Here is a 22402-nt window from a genome sequence, read left to right as displayed (position 1 = left end):
GACTAATTGTGGTCCTACTTGCCCCTGTATCAATCAAAAACTTTCTGTCTTTCCCTAATACTTGACTGTGAACATAGGGACCTTCTTGATCTACAGGTATCTCGATGAGAGGCAAGCCTACCTCCCTCTCTAGGCTGTTTCATGAATATGGCTGGTACTCTGGATACTCAGACTGTGCATACTGGTACATCTGCGATGTAACATGCTGTGTTGCAGCAATAGGCTGCGGTACTGTAACTGTCTGTGGTGCATTCTGTGACGGAGGAGTCTGTGAAACTTGTTCTTGTCTAGGCGGACGTGGTCTTTCTTTAGTCTTACCAGTAGCTATGTTATGTTTCAGGACTGCACACTCATTTATAAAATGACCTGGCTGTTTACAATAATTGCAGTTCCCTTTAACGGGTGTTGCAGGATGACTGGCTTGATTCGGACCCCTCTTCTGACTGTCTTGGGGAACAGATTGTGCAACTAGCACTTTCATTTTCGTGTCTTTCATACGTTTTCTTTCGTGTTCTTGCTCTTCCCTGATTCTATTCTGGTGGTACTGGAGCATCTGGAGCATCTGGGACGGAGTATTTGCTTGCCAGGTGCTTTCGACTTTCAAAACTCGATTTTTAACTTGTGGGCTTGAATTCTCGACTAATTTGGTAACGAAAAGGTGAGGGTATGACTCACTACTTGTCTTGAGACCACTGTTGATACTAAAGCACTTTTCAAACCTAGAATAAAAATCACTAATATCTTCATCTTGTTTCTGTTTACAGGCTGAGATTGCATCCCAGTCTTCTTTTCTCGTTGTTAATAATCTGGGTAAAACTTGAATTACTAATTCTGGTAATTCTTTACATTTCTCTCCAAGACCAGTACCTGGTACACGTATCTTATCTTCTGCTTCTAGGACTGCCCAATCTATCTTTTTCTCTCCCACCTCCCATTCTTTTTCTTTTAGCTTTTCATACACCCCTGCGGGCAGCAGAACCTTTAACATTTTAATAATATCTGGGTAAGTGTATTCTCCCATACGGAGCATGTCTTTTAATTCTCTATGGAACCCTGCTGGATCTTTGTCATGACAGGGAATTAATTTCTTCATTTCGAGGAGTTCCATCTTTGTAATCGGGGTGTAAACAAACACTCGTTGCATTTCACCATCCTCTGTCTTAACTGGATGCACTTCTCGTAACGGGTTCTGTCTTTCCATGTAAAATGGTTTACTTTCTGGGGGTGAGACATGAACAAAATGCGGGTTCAGAAACGTTCTATATTTGTGACGCTGTTCTAGAATGACACTAATTAAATCGGTACCTAGACCTCTCCATCTATACTGGAGTAACTCGTTCAGGATATCGTGTAACGGACCTGGATCAGAGTGCTGACCCTCATACAGAGTAATGAGGTGCTGGATCATATACATACCCACCAGTCGCTGCTCGGCTGGGGGCATTTTCAGAAACATTTGTGCCACTATTTCGTCTGGAAAAGTGGTAGAATCAGTAATCCATCTGACTGCTGATCGGACTAGTTCCTGTTCATGCATAGTACTTAACTCACTATAACCGATTCGTGATTTCAGAATGTGATCGGTAGCTTGAAATACTTGTTCTAGGGAACCTTGTTCTGGTGCTGAATGATGGAAAATAGACTTGTGTTCTAGACGTAAATGGCGATCTGGAAATCTAGGTTTTCCTACATACGCTATTCTGGCAGTATTCTCATCGTCTTCCTCTTCAGGATCAGAGGTACTTTCTTTCTCGCTTACTTGTGCTGCTTTACGCTGTTCGTGTATCTTTATTATCTCTCTACGGATTTTCTTGTACATACTTTCCATGGCACCAATGGTATTGTGCTTTCCTTCGGCTATATTATCACTCCACTTTGTTAGAGTTTTCATTTCTTCCGGGTCTTTAGACGGGTAATCTTGTTCTCTTATTAGACAGTTAATTAAGAACTTTAATATCATACGCTGAATCTCGGCTTTCCTTTGAGACATGGCATCACTAATACTTTGTGGGTCATCCCCTGTACGGATGAAACGATATATCCTGTCTAGATCTTCTTTCATATTCGGCAGGGTGACTAGATACTCGGTCACTCTCCTTACGCGTACGGAATATAAAACCATATTAAATTCGCCTGGAACTGGGTCATAGACACATTCGCCAAGGGTTTGCCTGATCTCTGCAACAGACTTATTACTTTTAGGAGTACGCTGTGATGCTTGAGCATGTAATTCGAGTGCTGATAAACGCTTGTATGGCGGCGGGGTTTGAGGAAGACCTCCTCCTGCGGCCCCTAAACTGGAATCATCAACTGATGCTTTCCGTCCTGGCAGGGTCGGTAATTGTAACGTGGGCTGGACTTGTATGGCGGGCTGACCCGGGGGGGGCTGTTAAGGGCACCCCGGTGTCTGGAGGAGCAGGAATTACCTGATTTACAGGGACTGGCGGAGCGCGAACAGGATTTGCATATTCGGGGACTGTGTCGTCCAGATAGGACGAAATAAAAATATCAGCTGCGGTCTGTTTGTGACGTAGCTTGGTCGGAACTAGTGGTGGCGGGAAATTACTGGATGCCTCCGGGGTCGCTTTTGGCAAGCCCTCAGCAAGAAGAGGATACATACCCTTAATGAGGGCATTCCTCTGTCTGTCTGATTGCTCAGTTCTAACTCGTTCACCTATCTCGATTAATTCTCTTTCTTGGGCTCGTTCTTGGGATTCTCTACTTAGTTCTGACTTTCTGATTTCTTTTTCGGTTCTTTTATGAGCTTCTTTGCGCCATAACTCGATGGCATCTTTCTGTGACTGTCTGGCTTTCTTTTTCCATAATGCTTCTTCTACTCGCATGATGCATTCGGCATCCCATGTACCCGATACGGGCCATCTATACTTTTCTTCTAACTGTTTGGTATACTCTACCCATAAATCTAGATATAATATGGCGCTTATGCCATGCTTCTGATACATAAAATGACCTGGACTGTCCCTAGGCGGGACGGGAACTGCTGCTTCCAGCAGACCCTTTCTAGTTTTTAACTGACGTAATTTTGAGAAGAGCGGCATGACTGGACTATAATCTGGACATAATACAATACACAATGAAAACACGAAATCACGTCGCACTCATACCACAACATTAAAATACATGAAGAACATTATGAATAACAGTTCGAACAGAATACCACCTGAAAATACTTGAAATTTCTCGAGAACAGAACTGACTAGAACAGAAACTAGATGCACTGCTGAAACAGTACGAAACTTACCGGTCTCTTAAAGAGACACGTCAGGACCCGCATCCACCGAAGTGGACACTTCGTTTGTGGGACTGTGTACCACCAACCCACAGACCAGAGTCAATTAAATTGACCCTGTCTAGATACCACCCCAGTAACGGTACTCACCGGGCAGCAAGAACGGAAAGCCTCGGACTGGACTGGACTGCTACGACGACGAACTTCGGACTTCGGACTTCAGTTACGGGTGGACCTCCGGATACCTCGGACCTTGGACTCTTGGCTTGGGCTCTGGTCGGGACTCGCCGCGTTCCTCCACCGTCTCGTCTGGATGCTGGACCGCCTCCTCCGTCTCCTCCGTGGGCCTGAGGGATACTTGAGCAGAAATATCTGCCACTGCGCAGAAGAGTTCCGTCACGACTGCAGAGGGTCAGGGGTCGGCGTGGCTTCACCGACGCGTGGGGAAAGGGCAAGTCCCTATTCGGGCGCCATTATGTGGTAAATAAATAAATAATACCCTATTTTTGACTAGACATATATCATAACAGATAGCTCAATAAATAAGAGTCAAGATTCGAGGTAGTAGGAGTTTTGCAGGTTTAATACAGCATAAGGACAGGAACAGGACAACCTGCATAGGAATAGGATGACAGGGCCCAGCAGCTGCTGGGGCTGGGTCTGGGATGAGCGCGCTCTAACTTTTAATAACAATACACGAGCATATATACATAGCGCAAACACATAGCATTACATTGCAGTAGGCGTAGCAGTGGGTGGAGCAGAAGGCGTGACGCGTAGCAGTCGCGAAAGATAAGGGGGAAAAGAGGTGTAACAGGGCGTATACATAGACATGTGATGCAAACGTAACAGAATATGTCATAAATGGGGCGGAAACCATGGAGGGGGCTACCTAAGGAGCCGGGACCTCTAACCTGGTGGTGCGCGCAAACTGGCAATGACGTATCACTAGGAGAAGCTGGGGGCTATGAACTCTGTGCTAGGAGCAGAGACTGAAGTCTGGAGGGTCGGAGCGACATGTACCTAAACAGTATCTAGTATCTGATGTTTAGAGAACATGTTGATATAAACTAGAAGTCAGGAGAGGAAAGGCTAACTTGATTCTAAGACTGGACCATGCATTATTCTACATGTAGTGCGTGATGAAGAATATTAAATGACCAGTAAATGCAGTATTTCTCTAACGTGGAGACGTGAAGGCTAGACAATGACGGAAACTATTGATGTAGTTCAGTAGCTTAGGAATGCAGAGAAGGAGGACTGAACTGATAACTGGAACTATAACATAGTCTTGGCAGACTCAGAGGCTGAGCCAGGCTGCACCGGGCACTGCGAGGCAGGAAGTAAGTGAAAGGTCGAGGATACAGGTGGGGGCTGTATCGCTCCTTAGCGAGGCTTCAGGAGACAGGAGCTGAATCTGATGTCCGGGCCCTTTTGAGGCCTAGAAACGGGGACTTTATAATGAAATAACGTACATACTGAGAAACGTGGCAACGTAACTTTACATAGGCCTGATATTCGTAGTATTCACGAGGACTGGAAACTGGCATACTAGAGGAGGACACAACTATAATTGCGTCTTGAATCGGACATGGGGAATAACATATGCATATTGGTCATGCACACATAACATATGATGGATGACACGTAGAGACACAGAACATGGCAAAATTTACTTTTCCACACATTCCAAATTAGATTAATCCTGAACTACTCTACAAGAAGAAACTCTGGACTTCAACGTTCTGCTCAACGGAAGACTGAAGAAAATCTCCCTTGTGGGCAAGGAGTGTCCACCCTGCAACTGCAGGCACCATCAAGCGTCCAGCGGCTTCACTTTGTCGTCTTCCCTTGAGGATCCAGACTTCAGAGCCTGACGAGACCCGGATTCCCAGACCTCTCCGACCTCAACCTACATCTGCAGCACAGCTGAGATCCGTGGGTGCGACGAGACACGTGGGACCGGCCATCTTGAACGAACCTGCACTTCGCGTTCAGCACGACTCCCGAGGTAAACTCGACCAAGTGCTTTGGGGACTGAGAAGCCCCAGCCCCTGCACCGAAGATCAGCCCTCCAGCATCCAGATCTGCGTGGGGCCCTTCTGCTTGTTTGCTGCTCGACGCGTTGTCTGGTCACTTGCCGGCTGGCTAGTGACCTCCTAGACGATGAACTTTGAAATCTTTGCTGCTGGTCTGGTTGCTCCAGATTGGCCCTTGCTCCCTTCCAAAAGAGGGGCACCCCGGACTCTCCTAGTCCGCACCAGATGCTTTTTCTACTCAACGTGTGGGTTGCCTTTGCCAAGGCCTGTTGACGCCGATTCCGGATCCAACACCGCCGACAGCGAGAGCCTGCGTGGGACAGCTCGTGCCTCCATCCTGGTCGTCGAAGACACCTCCTGGTCCACGTGGCTGCAGAGTCAAGCGTCCACTCTTCACCTGATCGCGACAACGACATCTGGTTCCTTCCTGGTTCCACTCCAGTCACTGGCTAGTGACTGTGAACATTGTCCTCTCTGCTTTCAGGTCCTCTTCTTCACCGACCACCCTTGGATCGCACCGGACATCTTCCTCCTGGTCGCCTGCAGCATCTTTTCTTTCAGGCTCCATTGGCTTCAACGCGAGAACCCGACACAACTTCGCACCTATGCACCCGCAGCCCGTGGGTGAGGTAACAAGAGCATTTCGGTGCTCAAGGGTAGTTTGACTGTCCTAGTGTCCAGTTCCACAGTCATTTTAGTCCTAACTAGTCAGGATTGTCCGTACTTACCTTTTCTTTGAACTGTACTGTCCATAGAGGTTGTTACGCATCCCGCGTGTGAGTTCACACTCTGCACCCGCGTCCCGTGGGCCTCCTATTACTTACCCAAGGTTAGGATAGCGTAGTCCCAGCGGTCCTGCAGCCTCTGGACAGCTCCATTTCTTCCATTGACTCTCACATTCCATTTACTTAGTATATGGATTGCCTTGCCCCTAGGGCACCATTGTAATTTTGTGCAACTTGTCGTATTTTTCTTAAGAGATTGTCATGTGCCTAGCCCTCTGACCTCATAAAGAGTTCAGAGGTGTTTGTTATTAATAAATATACTGTTTATTTTCATAACAACCTATGTGGTGTCCTTTCATCTGGTATTCAAGGGGTTATATTGTGGTAAAACAGCTGGCTTCACATGCCAAAAGAGTTTAGCCTAAGACTGCTTTGTCCATGCTACCATTAGGATAGCTGGTCTATAAGGTTGACTTACAATCAATCACCATAAGGGTTGTTTGGACTGATACAAGGTGATCACTAGAACTAGTGAACATCATATATCAGGCCAACTTCTCACACTTCCCAGCTGCCAAAAAATCCATCTCCAGATGGATCGTCTCCTGTATTAAATTGGCTTATCAGCTTGCAGGCAAGCCCTTGCTTTTGTCACCTAAAGCTCACCCTACTAGGGGGAAAGCGGCCACAGTAGCTTTCCTACATGATGTCCCTATGTCAGAGATTTGCAAGGCTGTAACCTGGAGATCAGTTCATACCTTTACAAGGCATTACTGCCTAGAATCTGATTCCAGGACTGATACTCAAGTAGGACAAGCCTCTTTGAGGAATCTATTTGGGTAGTCTGCGGCCTGTACAAGCTTAGTTTTTTCTAGGTTTAGTAATGTTATTACTGTATTGTTACTCCTTTGCCCGCAGGGAGATGAGGTGAGGCTCGCTATTCTATTCTAATGCTTATGACTATTGATGAGGATCCCCTGGAAGAGAAGGATTAGTTACTTACCTGTGATCCTAGTTCTCTTCCAGGGGTATCCTCATCAAAGTTATAAGCAACCCACCCGACTCCCCGGGCAAAGGATCTTTATTACTTTGGAGATATTGTTAACCTATTTGTTTCCATGGTTCTCTTCCAGGGAATACTCATTAATAGTCATAAGCACTGAATTATCTCCGCCCATGAGCGGGAACCCGGAACACATAACAATATACATATATATGTGTAAATATATCAAAAAGTACATAGTACTAAACTAATTATACACATATACATGTATAATAACCATAATATGCAGCCTAACATATATACATAGGCTAATAAAGCCAACCTTACACACGTTCTGAAGCATGAAAATATGCTAAACATAAATGCAATAAACAGGCATGAGCCCAAAATGCATTTCATAACCATGAAAAACTTTTATTTTCATCAAAGAACCTGTTGTAAACAGTTATTAGCCTAAAAGGCTGCATATGAAAAATTGTCTGTGTACAGAAAATCAGACTGGCACCCTGCCTTTAAGGCCCCAGAGAATCTGCACACTTTGCCTTTAAGGCCTCTAGGAGAACTCTGTTCCCATCATGCACCACAGGTGACAGTTAGGTCAGTTCTTTTTTCCGGCTTGCTCTGTGAGGAACCTGGAACTTGAGCTCTGCTCATTTGTAGTATTTTTCTGTCAGAAGTTGTTTTTTTCTTACCTTTTTTGACAAAAGAATATTTTGGTGGTATTTTCTATCTTGTTCTGACTAACTGTTGGTATTTTTTAGTCAGAATGCCACCTTTATTTTACAAATGTCCTTCCTGTGGGAAGAAGATGTCAAAAACGGATCCACACTCTGTTTGTGTGGTGCGTCTTCCAGCTTCTCATAAGGTGGAAGATTGCTATCATTGCCTCAACCTTTCTAGTAGAACTTTAAGAGAAAGGGAGAAAATGAGGCTGCTGGGCCTCCTCGAGAGAGAAAACCGTGGTGAGAAGAGTTCCAAGGGCTTATTATCATCTGCTAAGCCATCTTCTCATCCTAAACGTCGAAGATCAGCGTCTCCAGAAGGTAGAACTAAGAAAACTCGACTCCAGGGAGCGTCGCTGTCAAAAAAGGTGCGGTCGACGTCGAGATCCAGATCGCCGTCAGCATTGTCGGCGTCGAAGAGGGCTCCGTCGACGTCGAGGACTTCGCCGGTGAGGCAAGGTTCAGCGTCTAGACAGTCGCCGTCGAAATCTTTCTCGACGTCGAGACATCTGGTGTCGATTGCTGTAAAGACGACGTCGGGGGTGCCACGTTCGACGTCGAAGACTGGTGAGAAGTCGACGTCGAGGGAAGAGAGGCGTTCGACTTCGAAGGATGGTGTGTCTAAAATGAAGGTGGAGTTGGACACTCTGAAGGCCGTTGGTCTTGAAAAGAAAAAAGAATTTAGACGTCGGGGTAATTTTCGTCCCTTTGACAAAAGATCTTTTCAGCAGAGGGGCCAACAGTCGAATTGGTCCTCGCAAAATCAAGGCCAGAATCAGCAGAGGTCGCAATTTCAACAGCGACGACCTGGACGAGGCAGAGGCAATGGAAACAGGCAGCAATCCTCTGCTACCAAGCAGCCTCAAAAACAATGAAGAGATGCTTCCTCCACAACCGTGTGCCACTCCGGTTGGAGGAAGTATTGTGTGGTATCTGGACGAGTGGAAGCAAATCACAAAGGACAGATGGGTGCTGAGTATCATTCAGAACGGGTACCTTTTGAGATTCAAGAAGGCTCCTCCTGTCATTCGCCCCCTAAAGATGGTTCAGTGGAATATAAGGCGCTTGCAACAGGAAGCGAACGTCCTTCTGAAGAAGAACGCCATAGAACCAGTACCATCTCAACAGAGAGGTCAAGGCCTGTACTCTCGGTTTTTTCTCGTAAAGAAAAAAGGTCCAGCTACAGAGTTCAGACCCATTCTGGATCTGAGAAGATTGAACAAATTCATTCGGAAGGAGAAATTTTGAATGTTGGCTCTTCATCAGATTTTTCCTCAATTACACCAAGGGGATTGGATGTGCTCCGTCGATCTGAAAGATGCGTACTTTCATATTACGGTATCCAGAAAGCATCGCAAGTTCCTCAGGTTCCAAGTTGGGGCTCATCATTACCAGTACTCAGTACTCCCTTTTGGCCTGAGATCAGCTCCCAGAACATTTTCAAAATGTATGGCGGTAGTGGCAGCTTGTCTTCGAAAGAGACGGATTTTCATATATCCGTACTTAGACGCCTGGCTTCTGAAGAGTTCATCCCCATCGCTACTAGAAGAACATCTATCGATATGCCTCCAACTCATGTGCAAGTTGGGTCTGCAAGTCAACTACAAGAAGTCCATAATGAATCCCACCCAGAAGATCCACTACCTGGGTGCACAGCTGGACACAGAAAAAGAAAACGTGTGTCCTTCGGAGGAGAGATGGTCATCTATCAAGGCGAAGTGCGTGCTTCTCCTCCATTATGCACGTCCGACAGTTCGGCAAGTATCCTCTCTCCTGGGGTCCATGGCATCATGCATATTCATCGTGCCAAACGCACGTTTGCAGATGCGTCCTCTGCAGCAGTGTCTGGAAGATCAGTGGAAACAGAGGACGGGACGCTGGGAGGATCGAATTCATCTCCAACAGTCGGCAAGAGATTCCATTCGGTGGTGGATGAAGAAGGCACACTTGATGAAGGGAGTTCCTTTTCATCAGGACCCACCAACGCAGACTCTAATCACAGATGCCTCTCTCCTTGGTTGGGGGGCACATATGGGCCCTCTTCAGGTACAAGGGCTATGGTCAGACTTCGAGAAAGGATATCACATCAATCTACTCGAGCTCAGAGCGGTCCATCTTGCTCTCAAGTCTCTGGCTCCATCTCTACAGACTCGGTCCCTTCTGGTGCAAACAGGCAATACAACAACAATGTATTATCTAAACAAGCAGGGGGGTACCAGATCCAGGACTCTGTCCATAGAAGCCCAGACCATCTGGTATTGGTTACTTGCACGAGACCTGTCCACAACAGCAGTTCACCTACCAGGGAGTCTCAACTCAGAGGCGGACGGCCTCAGCAGAGACTTTGTCGAAGCGCACGACTGGGTTCTCAACGAAGACGTCGCGCACAGCATTTTCCAGGCTTGGGGAACACCAGACATCGATCTGTTCGCAGACGCGGCAAACACAAAATGCCCCGTCTTCGCGTCCAGGTTTTCCCAGAAAGGGTCTCAAGGGAATGCCCTTTTGATAGACTGGTGTCAAAATTTGCTGTACGCCTTTCCACCGACACCGTTGATACCAGCAGTGATCAACCGGATGTACAAGACCAACTCCAGAATGATACTGATTTGCCCGGAGTGGCCACGCCAGTGGTGGTTCCCAGATCTCCTCCAGTTGTCAATCAGGCCACACAGGAGATTGCCTTGTCGCCCGGATCTTCTGTCCAAGCAGGAGGGGCGAGTGTTTCACCCCAATCTGCCCATGGCTCCTGAAGTAATCCAGTACGGACATTTACAGCTGAATCCGGAGTGTATGAACATTCTTAAGGAGGCAAAGCGGCCTTCTACAAGACAATCCTATGGATTTAAGTGGAAACGCTTTTACCTCTGGTGTCAGAGTAAAGGTCTTGACCCTATTCATGGTCAAGAACAGGTGATCTTGCCTTATCTTCTTTACCTTGCTGAGTCTGGTTTGCAGTTTAGTTCTATCAAGGTCCATCTTGCTGCAATAACTGCTTATAGAAAGTCGCCAACACAGATATCGTTTTTTCGGATGCCTGTGGTGAAGGATTTTCTAGAGGGGTTAAGGAAGGTGTTTCCTCCAGTCAGGTCTCCTTCTCCACCTTGGGAGCTTAATGTGGTATTGACTAAGTTGATGGGTCCACCATTTGAGCCCATACATAAAGCTTCTTTGCAACACTTATCTTGGAAAGTAGCATTCCTGGTAGCCATCACTTCTGCTCGTAGAGTGAGCGAAATTCAGGCTCTGTGTTGCAAGGAACCGTACACAGTTTTTCATGGAAACAGAGTGGTGCTTAGGACTCATCCTGCTTTTCTACCAAAGGTGGTGTCGGATTTTCATGTTAACCAATCCATAACATTGCCTACTTTCTTTCCAAACCCTTCGAGTCCGGCTGAGCGGATTTTGCATTCATTGGATCTAAAGAGGGTTTTGAAATTTTACTTAGATAAAACGAAGTCTTTGAGACACACGGACCGTTTGTTTGTGAACTATGGTCCTACGAATACTGGTTTGGCAGCATCCAAGAGATCCATTTCTAGATGGATAGTGTCATGTATCTTACTGGCTTATCAGCTAGCCCACAAGTCTTTATCAGGTAGACCTAGGGCTCATTCTACGAGAGGGAAAGCTGCTACCACAGCTCTCCTTAGGAATGTGGCTATGTCAGAGATATGTAAAGCAGCTACTTGGCGTTCAGTGCATACGTTTACACGCCATTACTGCTTGGATTCTGATGCGCAGACTGATGCACAAGTGGGACAAGCATCACTCAGAAATTTGTTTGCTGTTTCTAGTTAAACACTGTATTTTTAAAAGTGAAGCTATGCATTTATCTGTTCGCCCGCTTCTAGTGGGTATGAGCTTGCTACTCTATTCAGTGCTTATGACTATTAATGAGTATCCCCTGGAAGAGAAGGATTAGTTACTTACCTGTAATCCTAGTTCTCTTCCAGGGGTATACTCATTAAAGTCATAAGCACCCTCCCGCCTCCCCGTGCGAGCAGTAGCATTGAAGTTTTTTCAATATGTATTATGAAGTTTTTAAGTGCAGATTCCTGCTAAAAGTTTACTTTTAGATCCATTTCTAGATGGATAGTGTCATGTATCTTACTGGCTTATCAGCTAGCCCACAAGTCTTTATCAGGTAGACCTAGGGCTCATTCTACGAGAGGGAAAGCTGCTACCACAGCTCTCCTTAGGAATGTGGCTATGTCAGAGATACGTAAAGCAGCTACTTGGCGTTCAGTGCATACGTTTACACGCCATTACTGTTTGTATTCTGATGCGCAGACTGATGCACAAGTGGGACAAGCATCACTCAGAAATGTGTTTGCTGTTTCTAGTTAAACACTGTATTTTTAAAAGTGCAGCTATGCATTTATCTGTTCGCCCGCTTCTAGTGGGTATGAGCTTGCTACTCTATTCAGTGCTTATGACTATTAATGAGTATCCCCTGGAAGAGAAGGATTAGTTACTTACCTGTAATCCTAGTTCTCTTCCAGAGGTATACTCATTAAAGTCATAAGCACCCTCCCGCCTCCCCGGGCGAGCAGTAGCATTGAAGTTTTTTCAATATGTATTATGAAGTTTTTAAGTGCAGATTCCTGCTCAAAGTTTACTGTACCGTACAAAAGAACTGACCTAACTGTCACCTGTGGTGCATGATGGGAACAGAGTTCTCCTAGAGGCCTTAAAGGCAAAGTGTGCAGATTCTCTGGGGCCTTAAAGGCAGGGTGCCAGTCTGATTTTCTGTACACAGACAATTTTTCATATGCAGCCTTTTAGGCTAATAACTGTTTACAACAGGTTCTTTGATGAAAATAAAAGTTTTTCATGGTTATGAAATGCATTTTGGGCTCACGCCTGTTTATTGCATTTATGTTTAGCATATTTTCATGCTTCAGAACGTGTGTAAGGTTGGCTTTATTAGCCTATGTATATATGTTAGGCTGCATATTATGGTTATTATGCATGTATATGTGTATAATTAGTTTAGTACTATGTACTTTTTGATATATTTACACATATATATGTATATTGTTATGTGTTCCGGGTTCCCGCTCATGGGCGGAGATAATTCAGTGCTTATGACTTTAATGAGTATACCCCTGGAAGAGAACTAGGATTACAGGTAAGTAACTAATTCTTTTTCAGTCTCCGAAAAGAACAACTGACCCAACTGTCACCCCTGAGGCATGATGGGATACCGGGGGTCATGAGTGCCTTAAAGGCACGGTGTCAGTTTTTTGTAGCATGCAGCTACAGGTTAGCTTTTCAGTCTTTTAGACTGTGTATTTGCAATGCAGCCTGGGAGCTTTCTATGCTTTCAGGATATAGTAAGAATTTCTACTGCTTTTTCAGCATTAAAACAGTTTCAAAGCAATCTTTGATGTTGTTTCTCATGTTTCTAATGCATATGTTTCATGTATGGTGGAAATTCTTTACAGCATAATCCAGCTCTATGGTTATTTTGGCTGCAATTGCTTGTTTTTTATATATATATATAGGTATATATATATATATGAGTATATATATGTGGGGCACATATAATATAGTGCTTCCGGGGTCCCGCGCATGGGCGGGAATATTCTCATGCTTATGACTTTGATGAGGATACCCCTGGAAGAGAACTAGGATTACAGGTAAGTAACTAATCCTTCTCACTAATCTTTAACCCATCCTAATAATACCTAGTGGAACTACCCTAAGGCGCCTATACCCTATCACTTATACCACCAACCGCGCTTGAGATTTTATATATATATATATATATATATCACCTACTGGCGATAGCCAGTAGGTATATATAGTTAGGACCTAGCTACCATAGGAAATCCGCAACATTCTATTGGGAATAACTTTGGCACCGGTTGAGGAATATGCGTGTAATTTTCCAAAATTTTGGCCAGCTCTGCTGCGCCCCTTCCCTGAAAGTTTCGGGGAGATTCGTGAAGTGGGGGCTGAGAAAAAGGGGGGTCCCAAAACGTGTTTTCCCCCATGTTAATTTCCATAGGACGTTCTGACAAGGCTACAGCCCGAACCGCTGAACGGAGTTACACCAAACTTGGCAAAATTGTAGGGACTGGTACGCAGAAGTGCCTTTGCTATATTTGGTGAAAATTGCTCCAGTGGTTTTTATGAAAATGAACTTCAAAAACACATATATATCTGGGCGGAGCCTAACCACACATCTCATTGTGAGATCTGATTGGCTGTCAGCACTTCATCCAAGAAGTGTTGGCAGCCATCTTGGGACCCATGTACATGATAGCACCTCATTAAAAAGCATTGTAGTTAATAGAGGGTTTTAGGACTTTAGTTATATTATAAATCATTTGTTGATGGTACCATACTCATTTTAGGAATTGTGGTGTGTTCTAAGGTGATTTTACCATGTGAAAAAGCCTTCTGCTGGGATATCATGAATCATGTTTGAAAGAAAACTATTATCTCATGCTTTTCCCACAGTGGTTTGGAAGGGGATCTATAAGCTAAACTGAAAGCATATTTTCTGTAAATTCACATTATTTTTTTCAGTCATGTGAGAATGAAGTCCGACATTCTCAATAAAACATGTACATCCAACAAGGACAGAGACTGTCAGTTGATTCCTTTGTGTTCTACTGCAGCCTCCTAGAGTATTCTAAAGAACAACTAGAGCGCTAACAGTCCTACTTATTACAAAGGTATGGCACACCTGAAGCCATCTTGATTGGAATAAAGTGGTAACTCTTAAAACATTTAATTTAAAAAGGAACAAAATGAGGGGGTATATTTTTCCATAGAAAGTATGATTAGTGCTGCAGAAAGAAAAATTAGGGCACATTTTGAGTGACTTCCCAAATCCTCTTCTATTTCATTAAAAAATTCTGACATGCAGTCTCCCAAGATGGCCACCAGAGACATAAGAGCCCAAATGTAGCCCAAATATCACCCAGATGTAGCCCAAGTATAGCCCAATGACAGAATGTCCCAGAGTGTTCTAAAGAACAACTAGAGCGCTAACAGTCTTACTTATGACAAAAGTATGGCACACCAGAAGCCATCTTGATTGGAAGGAAGTGGTAAGTCTGAAAACATTTAACCCCTTCCATGCTGATGACGAGCTCAGCTCGTCATCAGCATTACCTACCCTGTGCGGATGACAAGGTGAACTCGTCACGTAACATGTTATTTTTGAAATTCCAGCGCACAGCGGGAAAACCTCTAGCGTGGAAGTGGTTAATTTAAAAAGGAACAAAATGAGGGGGTTCATTTTGCCATAGAAAGTATGATTAGCAGCAGACTTCCCTGGTGAGCAGTAGCTTTACTACAGTGATCTAATGAGCAACTAGAGTGCTACATTTAGAATTTATGGCAAATGTGTGACATATCTGAATGCCTTCTTGATGGAACCAAAGTAAACAAGCATTGAAAATGCAATAGATCTCGCCCTCGTTTAAGTTAAAGCCATTCTGTTTGTAATGAGGTGGCTTTTTAGCTTTGCTTTTATTAGTGTTTTTAAAACTTTCATGTAAATAACATGCATATGTATGCATATATATATGCATGCATTTATATTTGTATTTATATGGATATGCAGATTATATATGTTTATATATGTATGTATATATATATATATATATATATATATATACACATACATAAATGCATATGCATATATATGCATATATGTATATGTGTGCGTGTAGAGAGAGGTAGAGGTGTAGAGGTAGAGACTAGTAGAGAAAGAAGTAGAGAGAGGTAGAGAGAAGAGAGTGAGTAAGTGAGTAATAGAGTAGAGAGTGAGTAGTAGAGAGTAGTAGAGAGCAGTAGAGAGAGTAGCAGAGAGTGAGTAGTAGAGTGAATAGTAGAGTGAGTAGTAGAGAGTAGTAGAGAGTGAGTAGTAGAGAGTAGTAAAGAGTGAGTAGTAGAGAATAGTAGAGAGTGAGTAGCAGAGAGAGAGAATAGTAGAGAGTAGTAGGGAGTGAGTAGTAGAGAGAGAGTAGTAGAGAGTAGCAGAGAGTGAGTAGTAGAGAGTGAGTAGTAGAGAGTAGAGAGTGAGTAGTAAAGAGTGAGTAGTAGAGAGAGAGTAGTAGAGAGTGAGTAGTAGAGAGTGAGTAGTAGAGAGTAGTAGATAGTGAGTAGTAGAGAGAGAGTAGTAGAGAATGAGTAGTAGAGAGTGAGTATTAGAGAGTAGTGGAGTAGTAGAGAGTAAGTAGTAGAGAGTAGTGGAGAATATTCCAAAGTTTGGCACAGCACCACTTGCACAATAAGCCCAATCAAATCATATCACTTAGAGTCCTTATTGAAGCGCTGAATCTTGGTGTATATTCAAATGCTTTTATTTTCCTTAAGTTTATGTACCACAGCCAGCTGACGCGTTTCGTTCTGTACAACAGAACTTCTTCAGGGCGTTCTTATTTCCTTCAAGTTATGTCGGTATCCTGTTGTCATATAACTAGATATTTCTTCCAAATGTTAGACGAGACGTAAGTACATTCTTATTCAAAGTGACTAGGTATCAATTTTACCCACACAATTCGGGCAGACTTGAGTAATTTATAGCATCCTCAAAGTCAGTCTTTCAAAAATTCCAAAGTATAGGACATGATAATCCAAATCCAAATGTTTCTCCAGAAAAGTCATTTGCAATCGTTCGGAATTTCGGCGTTTGGGCAGATATGATCCAGGGACCCCCAGTATGCAAGGGGAATTAGGACCCCCTCTGCAAACACGCCAGTGGCCTGCATTGCAGAGAGGTGTAAAAAGAGGCATAGCCTCATTACACCTCTGTGCATGCAGCCCCCTGGGGCATACCGGAGGTTCCAGGTGGGCTAGTTGGCCCCCAGGGACCCCCAGTATGCGAGGGGAATTAGTTCCCCCTCTGCAAATGCGCCAGGGGGCTGCATTGAAGAGAGGTGTAACAAGGGGCATAGCCTCATTACACCTCTGCAATGCAGCCCCCTGGCGCATACTAGAGGTTCAAGGTGGGCTAGTTGGCCCCCAGGGGCCCCCAGTATGCAAGGGGAATTAGTTCCCCCTCTGCAAACATGCACGGGGGCTGCGTTGCAGAGAGGTGTAAAAAGGGGCGTGGCTTCATTACACCTCTCTGCAATGCAGTCCCCTGGCGCATACTGGAGATTCCTGGTGGGCTTTCAGGTTTTATATAGTTAGGAATTAGCATTAAAAAAACCTTTGAAATTCACTGAAAAAAAACATAGGTTTCAGGTCTTATATAGTTAGGAATTAGCATTTAAAAAACCTTGCAAATTCACTGAAAAAACCATAGTTTTCAGGCCTTATATAGTTAGGAATTAGCATTTAAAAAACCTTTGAAATTCACTGAAAAAACCATAGGTTTCAGGCCTTATATAGTTAGGAATTAGCATTTAAAAAACCTTTAAAATTCACTCAAAAAACTATAAGTTTTGGGGGTGTTATAGTTAGCTGGACATTTCACTCATACAAAACCATTGAAATTGCACCTATATAGTTAGTTGTACTAACTATATTTCGCGCACCCGCAATCCACTGCTGATGATGTCACATATTACATCATTCATGACATGGTCAGTGACATCACTGATGACATCTCAAATGACATCACTGTTGACATCATCCACGTGACAATCACATACACCTTTTCATACACTAGTAAAATCTTTCATCACTCTTTGTAAGATACAGAGTATCATATTTGAATCCATTGTTACAGCAATACAAGTATATAAAAACCCACTCAGTGATTCATAGATGTATACACACATCTAATCACTTACCTGTAGATTCACTCATACATGCTGTCAATGAACAATAGAACACTATCAAAAATACTTATACACCTAAATCGACATTACACACCAGCACACATCCTATTCACATATGAAGTCATCCTACTCACTTATGCAAACAGTGGATCATACTTACATATTTACTTAGCTACACACTTATACAAACACAACTTCATCTATTCATTTAGATAGTAAGTCATACTTAGTGAATTATAAAATCATTATTACAAGTATAAAGTTATCCATACAGTCACTCACACAATCATTGAGTCTCATGTATACGTATTAATATACAACAACTGACACATACACTGCCTTTTATTTTTCTAGTTTGTTGGACATGTACCATTGAGAAATATATTTGCCCATCACCACACCCATAAAGATATTCACTCACCCAAGCAACTGTTAGAACATGTAGTTTTAACTTCATATATCTAGTGAATCAACTATTCACACATCTTTGGGCAGTCACACACCCCCCCCCCCGACCACACACACATTCACTCTCCCATACAAATACTCAGTTAACTAATCAATAACTAATACAGACTTTCACATAGCTAGTAACCAACTGGAGAACCAGTTTACACAACAACTGACAAAGTGATACAGATATTCAAACAGTTTAGTCACTATCCACTATATTTAGTGAGACACTATAAATTGGTCAAGTAAACAGTCAATTACACTGCTACTAAATCCTCCATCCAAATATTTATTTTTATATATCCACTCAATCTTCAATGCAAATTGCTATATATATAATGCATATTTAAATAACAAAGCAAACCAAGTTCACTGGATGATGTCATCAGTGATGTCATCAGTGATGTCATTTGAGATGTCATCAGTGATGTCACTGACCATGTCATGAATGATGTAATATGTGACATCAGCAGCAGTGGATTGCGGGTGTGCGAAATATAGTTAGTACAACTAACTATATAGGAGCAATTTCAATGGTTTTGTATGAGTGAAATGTCCAGCTAACTATAACACCCCTAAAACTTATAGTTTTTTGAGTGAATTTTAAAGGTTTTTTTAAATGCTAATTCCTAACTATATAAGGCCTGAAACCTATGGTTTTTTCAGTGAATATATATATGTATATATATATGTATTGGTTCGTATATTTTCTTACTCGTTTAAATACAATTTACTTTCGTTTTCTTATGTGCGCACAGAATAGTATTTTGCTTTACTCACAGATTCTATCTATTGATCGAAAATGTGTTGATTACTACTCACTACTCAAGCATGTGAATCTATGAAAGTTCCAATACTGGAGTAAGAAAATAAGTTACTTACCTGTAACTGTAGTTCTCCAGTATTTTAATCTTTCATAGATTCGTACACATGCATCATGAAGTATGCAGTAGCAGTGGCCGATGAGAAGAAACAGACAGTGGTAACTTATATGTCCCATATTTTACCCCAGGCTGTCAACCCCATCTTACTTGGGTGACAAATTCTTAGAATCGTTATGACATGACTAGACTACGGTTGAATAATGTCCATCAGCTGGTATCATACCCTAAAGAAAATCAATGGGATCTAAGTTCAACCCCTTGCCTATGCGATTGAGCATCCAAACAATGCACTTTCTGCTTTTTTGTCAGTATTATGCAAGGAAACTATTTTTAAAACCAATTTTTATTGCACATAACTAGAGATTTTAATGTTGCCATGACTTTGTTGTTGAGTTTGGAATACCCTGTTATTTGTTTTAACGTGGCCTCGTTTATTTGTAAAGCAATTTGCTTAAGGAAGAGAATGTTTTAAGAAGGAGGGTTTGTATGTGTTTGAAGCCTTCTCTGTAAGATTATGAAACTATACATATTACATGTAATGGATTATGAATGTTATTTTATTCATGAATTTATAAACAAACTGTTTTGTACTGTCTTATCATGTGCTTTTATGGCCTATGCCGATTGTGCCAAAATAAAGTTTCGACTTTGGAGCATCATGAAGTATGCAGTAGCATGGCAATGGCAAAAAACATTGTCAAAGCTGAAAGCTTAGTCGTTTAGAGCAAATACCTATTGGCTTTGCTAATGCTTATTTGGTATTTCTTGTCCAGCATTTTTTTCTTAAACTTTTAAGACAAGTAGAATGATTTTTTTTAGAGTTCTCTCTATGAAAATAAAGCATTGCGAGTTCCAGCTCATTAGCTGTAAAAATGAAATGTTTATAACTAAAATGAAGATTACATTATCTATGATTGCTAGATAAAAACATTTAGTTCTCTCTTTGTCTTTACTGATATTTGCTAGTTGCTCCTACAATGGTGCACATATTGTCCATAGGATTATCCAGCCAATGCCCCCCTAATTCACAGGCTCTGAATGAATGCGCCTCTGTTGAGAGGTCAGGTATGTTTCCTGGCCCATCACATTTCTGGAAACATTTTTTATGTATCTATTGTATAGTGTTTCTATAGAAAAAAACAGCTTAAAGGGAGCATAGTGCTATACATGTTCAAAGACATGCATAAAGTCAATAAGTAAGAGGAGATGAAGCTGGGTTGTCGGTGGTTAATACATTGTAATCTACTGTTCTTTCAAAATGTGAGCCTTCAACCTCTTCCTGAATTGTAGTGTTTTGGCGGTCCTGATGGCTACACAGATGTTTTCCTCATTTTGGGTGCATAGATGGAAAAAAGTCTGCTGTCTTGTTTTTTTCTACTTTTTTTTCTACTTCTTTGTCTGCAGTTTGGTGGTGCCAAGACTGCGGGTGTGCCGAGATCCATCAGAGATGGCAAGCTTCTCTGCAAGAAATGCCCGGGTACTGGTTGTGATAGCTTTGTAAAGGATGCAGGTGATTTTGAAGATGATAGAAGGAGGGTGGGAGCACACTGCCTCACCTCCCAGTACTCAATTTTTCCCCGATCCATCATGGTAAATACAGTGCATGATAACACTTACTTCATCAGTAGTCTTTACCTTTTCACCCTTGTTGGTGCAGCCTGGGCTGTGTAGCTCTAAACACATGTTTTTGGATTAATTCCTTCATCCGAGAGCAACAAGTCGTTTTGGGGATGCTGGAAGATGATGCGGGCTGTCAAGGGTGTACAGTGGAATTCCATCAGGATTGGAGTGATGTGATGATATTATCTCAGGTCCTGGATGATATGTACTGCAGGCTGTAGATTGCCTCAAATGGGTGCCAATTTTGAGTCTGCAAGGGCATGGAGTAGGGCATTACCACTATTCATATGCAATAGTATAACGGCGTGAACAGTAGTTCTGAAGTTGCTTTCTGAAGAAATGGTTTTACTGTCTTTAGAAGAGCGCTGGTACGAGGATGTCTTTGATTTTTGGTAATGTGTTCCTTGAGGGAGACTTTAATGTCTAGGGTGAATCCAAGTGACCTGACATTCCGTAAAAGTCAGAGTTTGATGCTGTCAAGGTTCATATCAATAAATCTGGTTTGTTTTAACGATTTGTATGTCTGAAGCAGAGAAGGCTTTCAAGTAGAGCTGTGAATCATCAGCATATTAGTGACTCTTGATACTTGTATCTATGAGTAGAATAAGGTGGTCGTGGGACAAAAAACCCATGCACAAATTGAAGTATATTGAACTGCATCCCAGTCGTGCTAGAGAATTTCAGCTCTCCCATTATGCCATCCTTCTCTCCATGAGTACACGAAATATTATGGAGGTTCCATAAGTTTGGAATAACAAACTTTGCAGTGTTTATGAAACAAGCCGAATAAGCAAAATTAGTATACTAGTAATGTAAGCCTCTTCAGTCAACTTTTATAGTTCATTGCAGTTTTCTGAATCACCCAGCCAGCTTAAAATGTCTGCTAAAATAAAAGGATAAGCCTATTTCAACTTTAGTAAATTGATTTGTAATCCTACATTTATTTTACATTTTCTGTTTTAGTCAAAGTATCACGTCACTTTTTTTGGTGACTCTGTCTCTCGTGCTTGGATCTCTGCCTCAATGCTGAAGAATTTTCAAGAATTGACTGCTGAGAGCCTAGATTTGGTAAGTGTACATCGTTTGTAGTCTGTTGAATGGGAACCTATAATAACAAATCCAACTCAAGAAATATATTGTGTTATTTTTTAAGTTTGTTTTAGGCAGCCATCAAAATTGAATATGCGTGTCCTGCATGTGAGCAACACCCCATTAAGCCAACTACTATAGACTACACCCTTCACCCTTGGGTCATGCAAAGTGGGACACGTTTTGCAGCTAGCTGAAAAAAATCTTCTAGCTATTACATTTCTTTAGGAGCATCCATTGTATACTCTGATGCCAGATTTTCACTGTCCACTGCTTTCTATAGACATTCCCTCAGAGCCAGCACAAATCTGACTTCATTGACTACCCGAAATGATGATATTGTATTTGTTGGTTATCTACCATCGGATCCTCTCACAGACTGTCAATTATTGCTCATGATATGTGGTTGAATGCCTTGTAGAAAGTTATACATGCAACAGTATTAGAGTACATTCTTATTACATTACGTTTTATTAGTCCACTTACATCATTGTTTGGTTTACACTTTTAGCTGATGAGGTGAGGAGTCCTCCTGTAAGGGACCTTAGCTCAGATTTTTCTCACACATGTCGCATGAAAAGAACTCACTAACATAGCCCTGCTCTGTTCATCATTTCTGCCTGCATGTACTGCTTATATTTGCTACAGCCTACCATCTTCTGCCTCAGAGTGCATATAATACTGCTCTGCTACTTTCACTTTAACTCATTACAATTCCTTTGCTCAAATGCAGGGCTGCCTCTGTCTCTGGGCTACTCAACCAGTGGAAATTTTTACTATGTTATAATTGCACATATATTTCCTAAAAAAAAAGAAGTTTAACATTGCCTAACGTGAACTTTAAAAGATTGCTGGAGATGACCCC

The 22402-nt window shown here is 42.5% G+C and overlaps 1 protein-coding gene across 13 annotated transcripts in view; it reads left to right on the top strand.

Annotated features, from left to right (window-relative positions):
* ZCWPW1 (zinc finger CW-type and PWWP domain containing 1) overlaps positions 1–22402 on the top strand; it is a 1771049-nt gene that overhangs the window by 1149606 nt on the left and 599041 nt on the right. For all 13 annotated transcript variants that reach the window (XM_078668572.1, XM_078668568.1, XM_078668570.1 and 10 more), the window contains one exon: positions 21412–21516. In XM_078668572.1, coding sequence (XP_078524698.1) covers positions 21412–21516 — 105 coding nt within the window. The remainder of the gene's footprint in view (positions 1–21411; positions 21517–22402) is intronic.

The sequence above is a fragment of the Lissotriton helveticus genome, chromosome 12 (assembly GCF_964261635.1).
Source record: "Lissotriton helveticus chromosome 12, aLisHel1.1, whole genome shotgun sequence".
In the NCBI taxonomy this organism is placed as follows: domain Eukaryota; kingdom Metazoa; phylum Chordata; class Amphibia; order Caudata; family Salamandridae; genus Lissotriton; species Lissotriton helveticus.
Note: the sequence above shows the minus strand (reverse complement) of the source record. Positions and strands in the feature narration are given on the sequence as shown.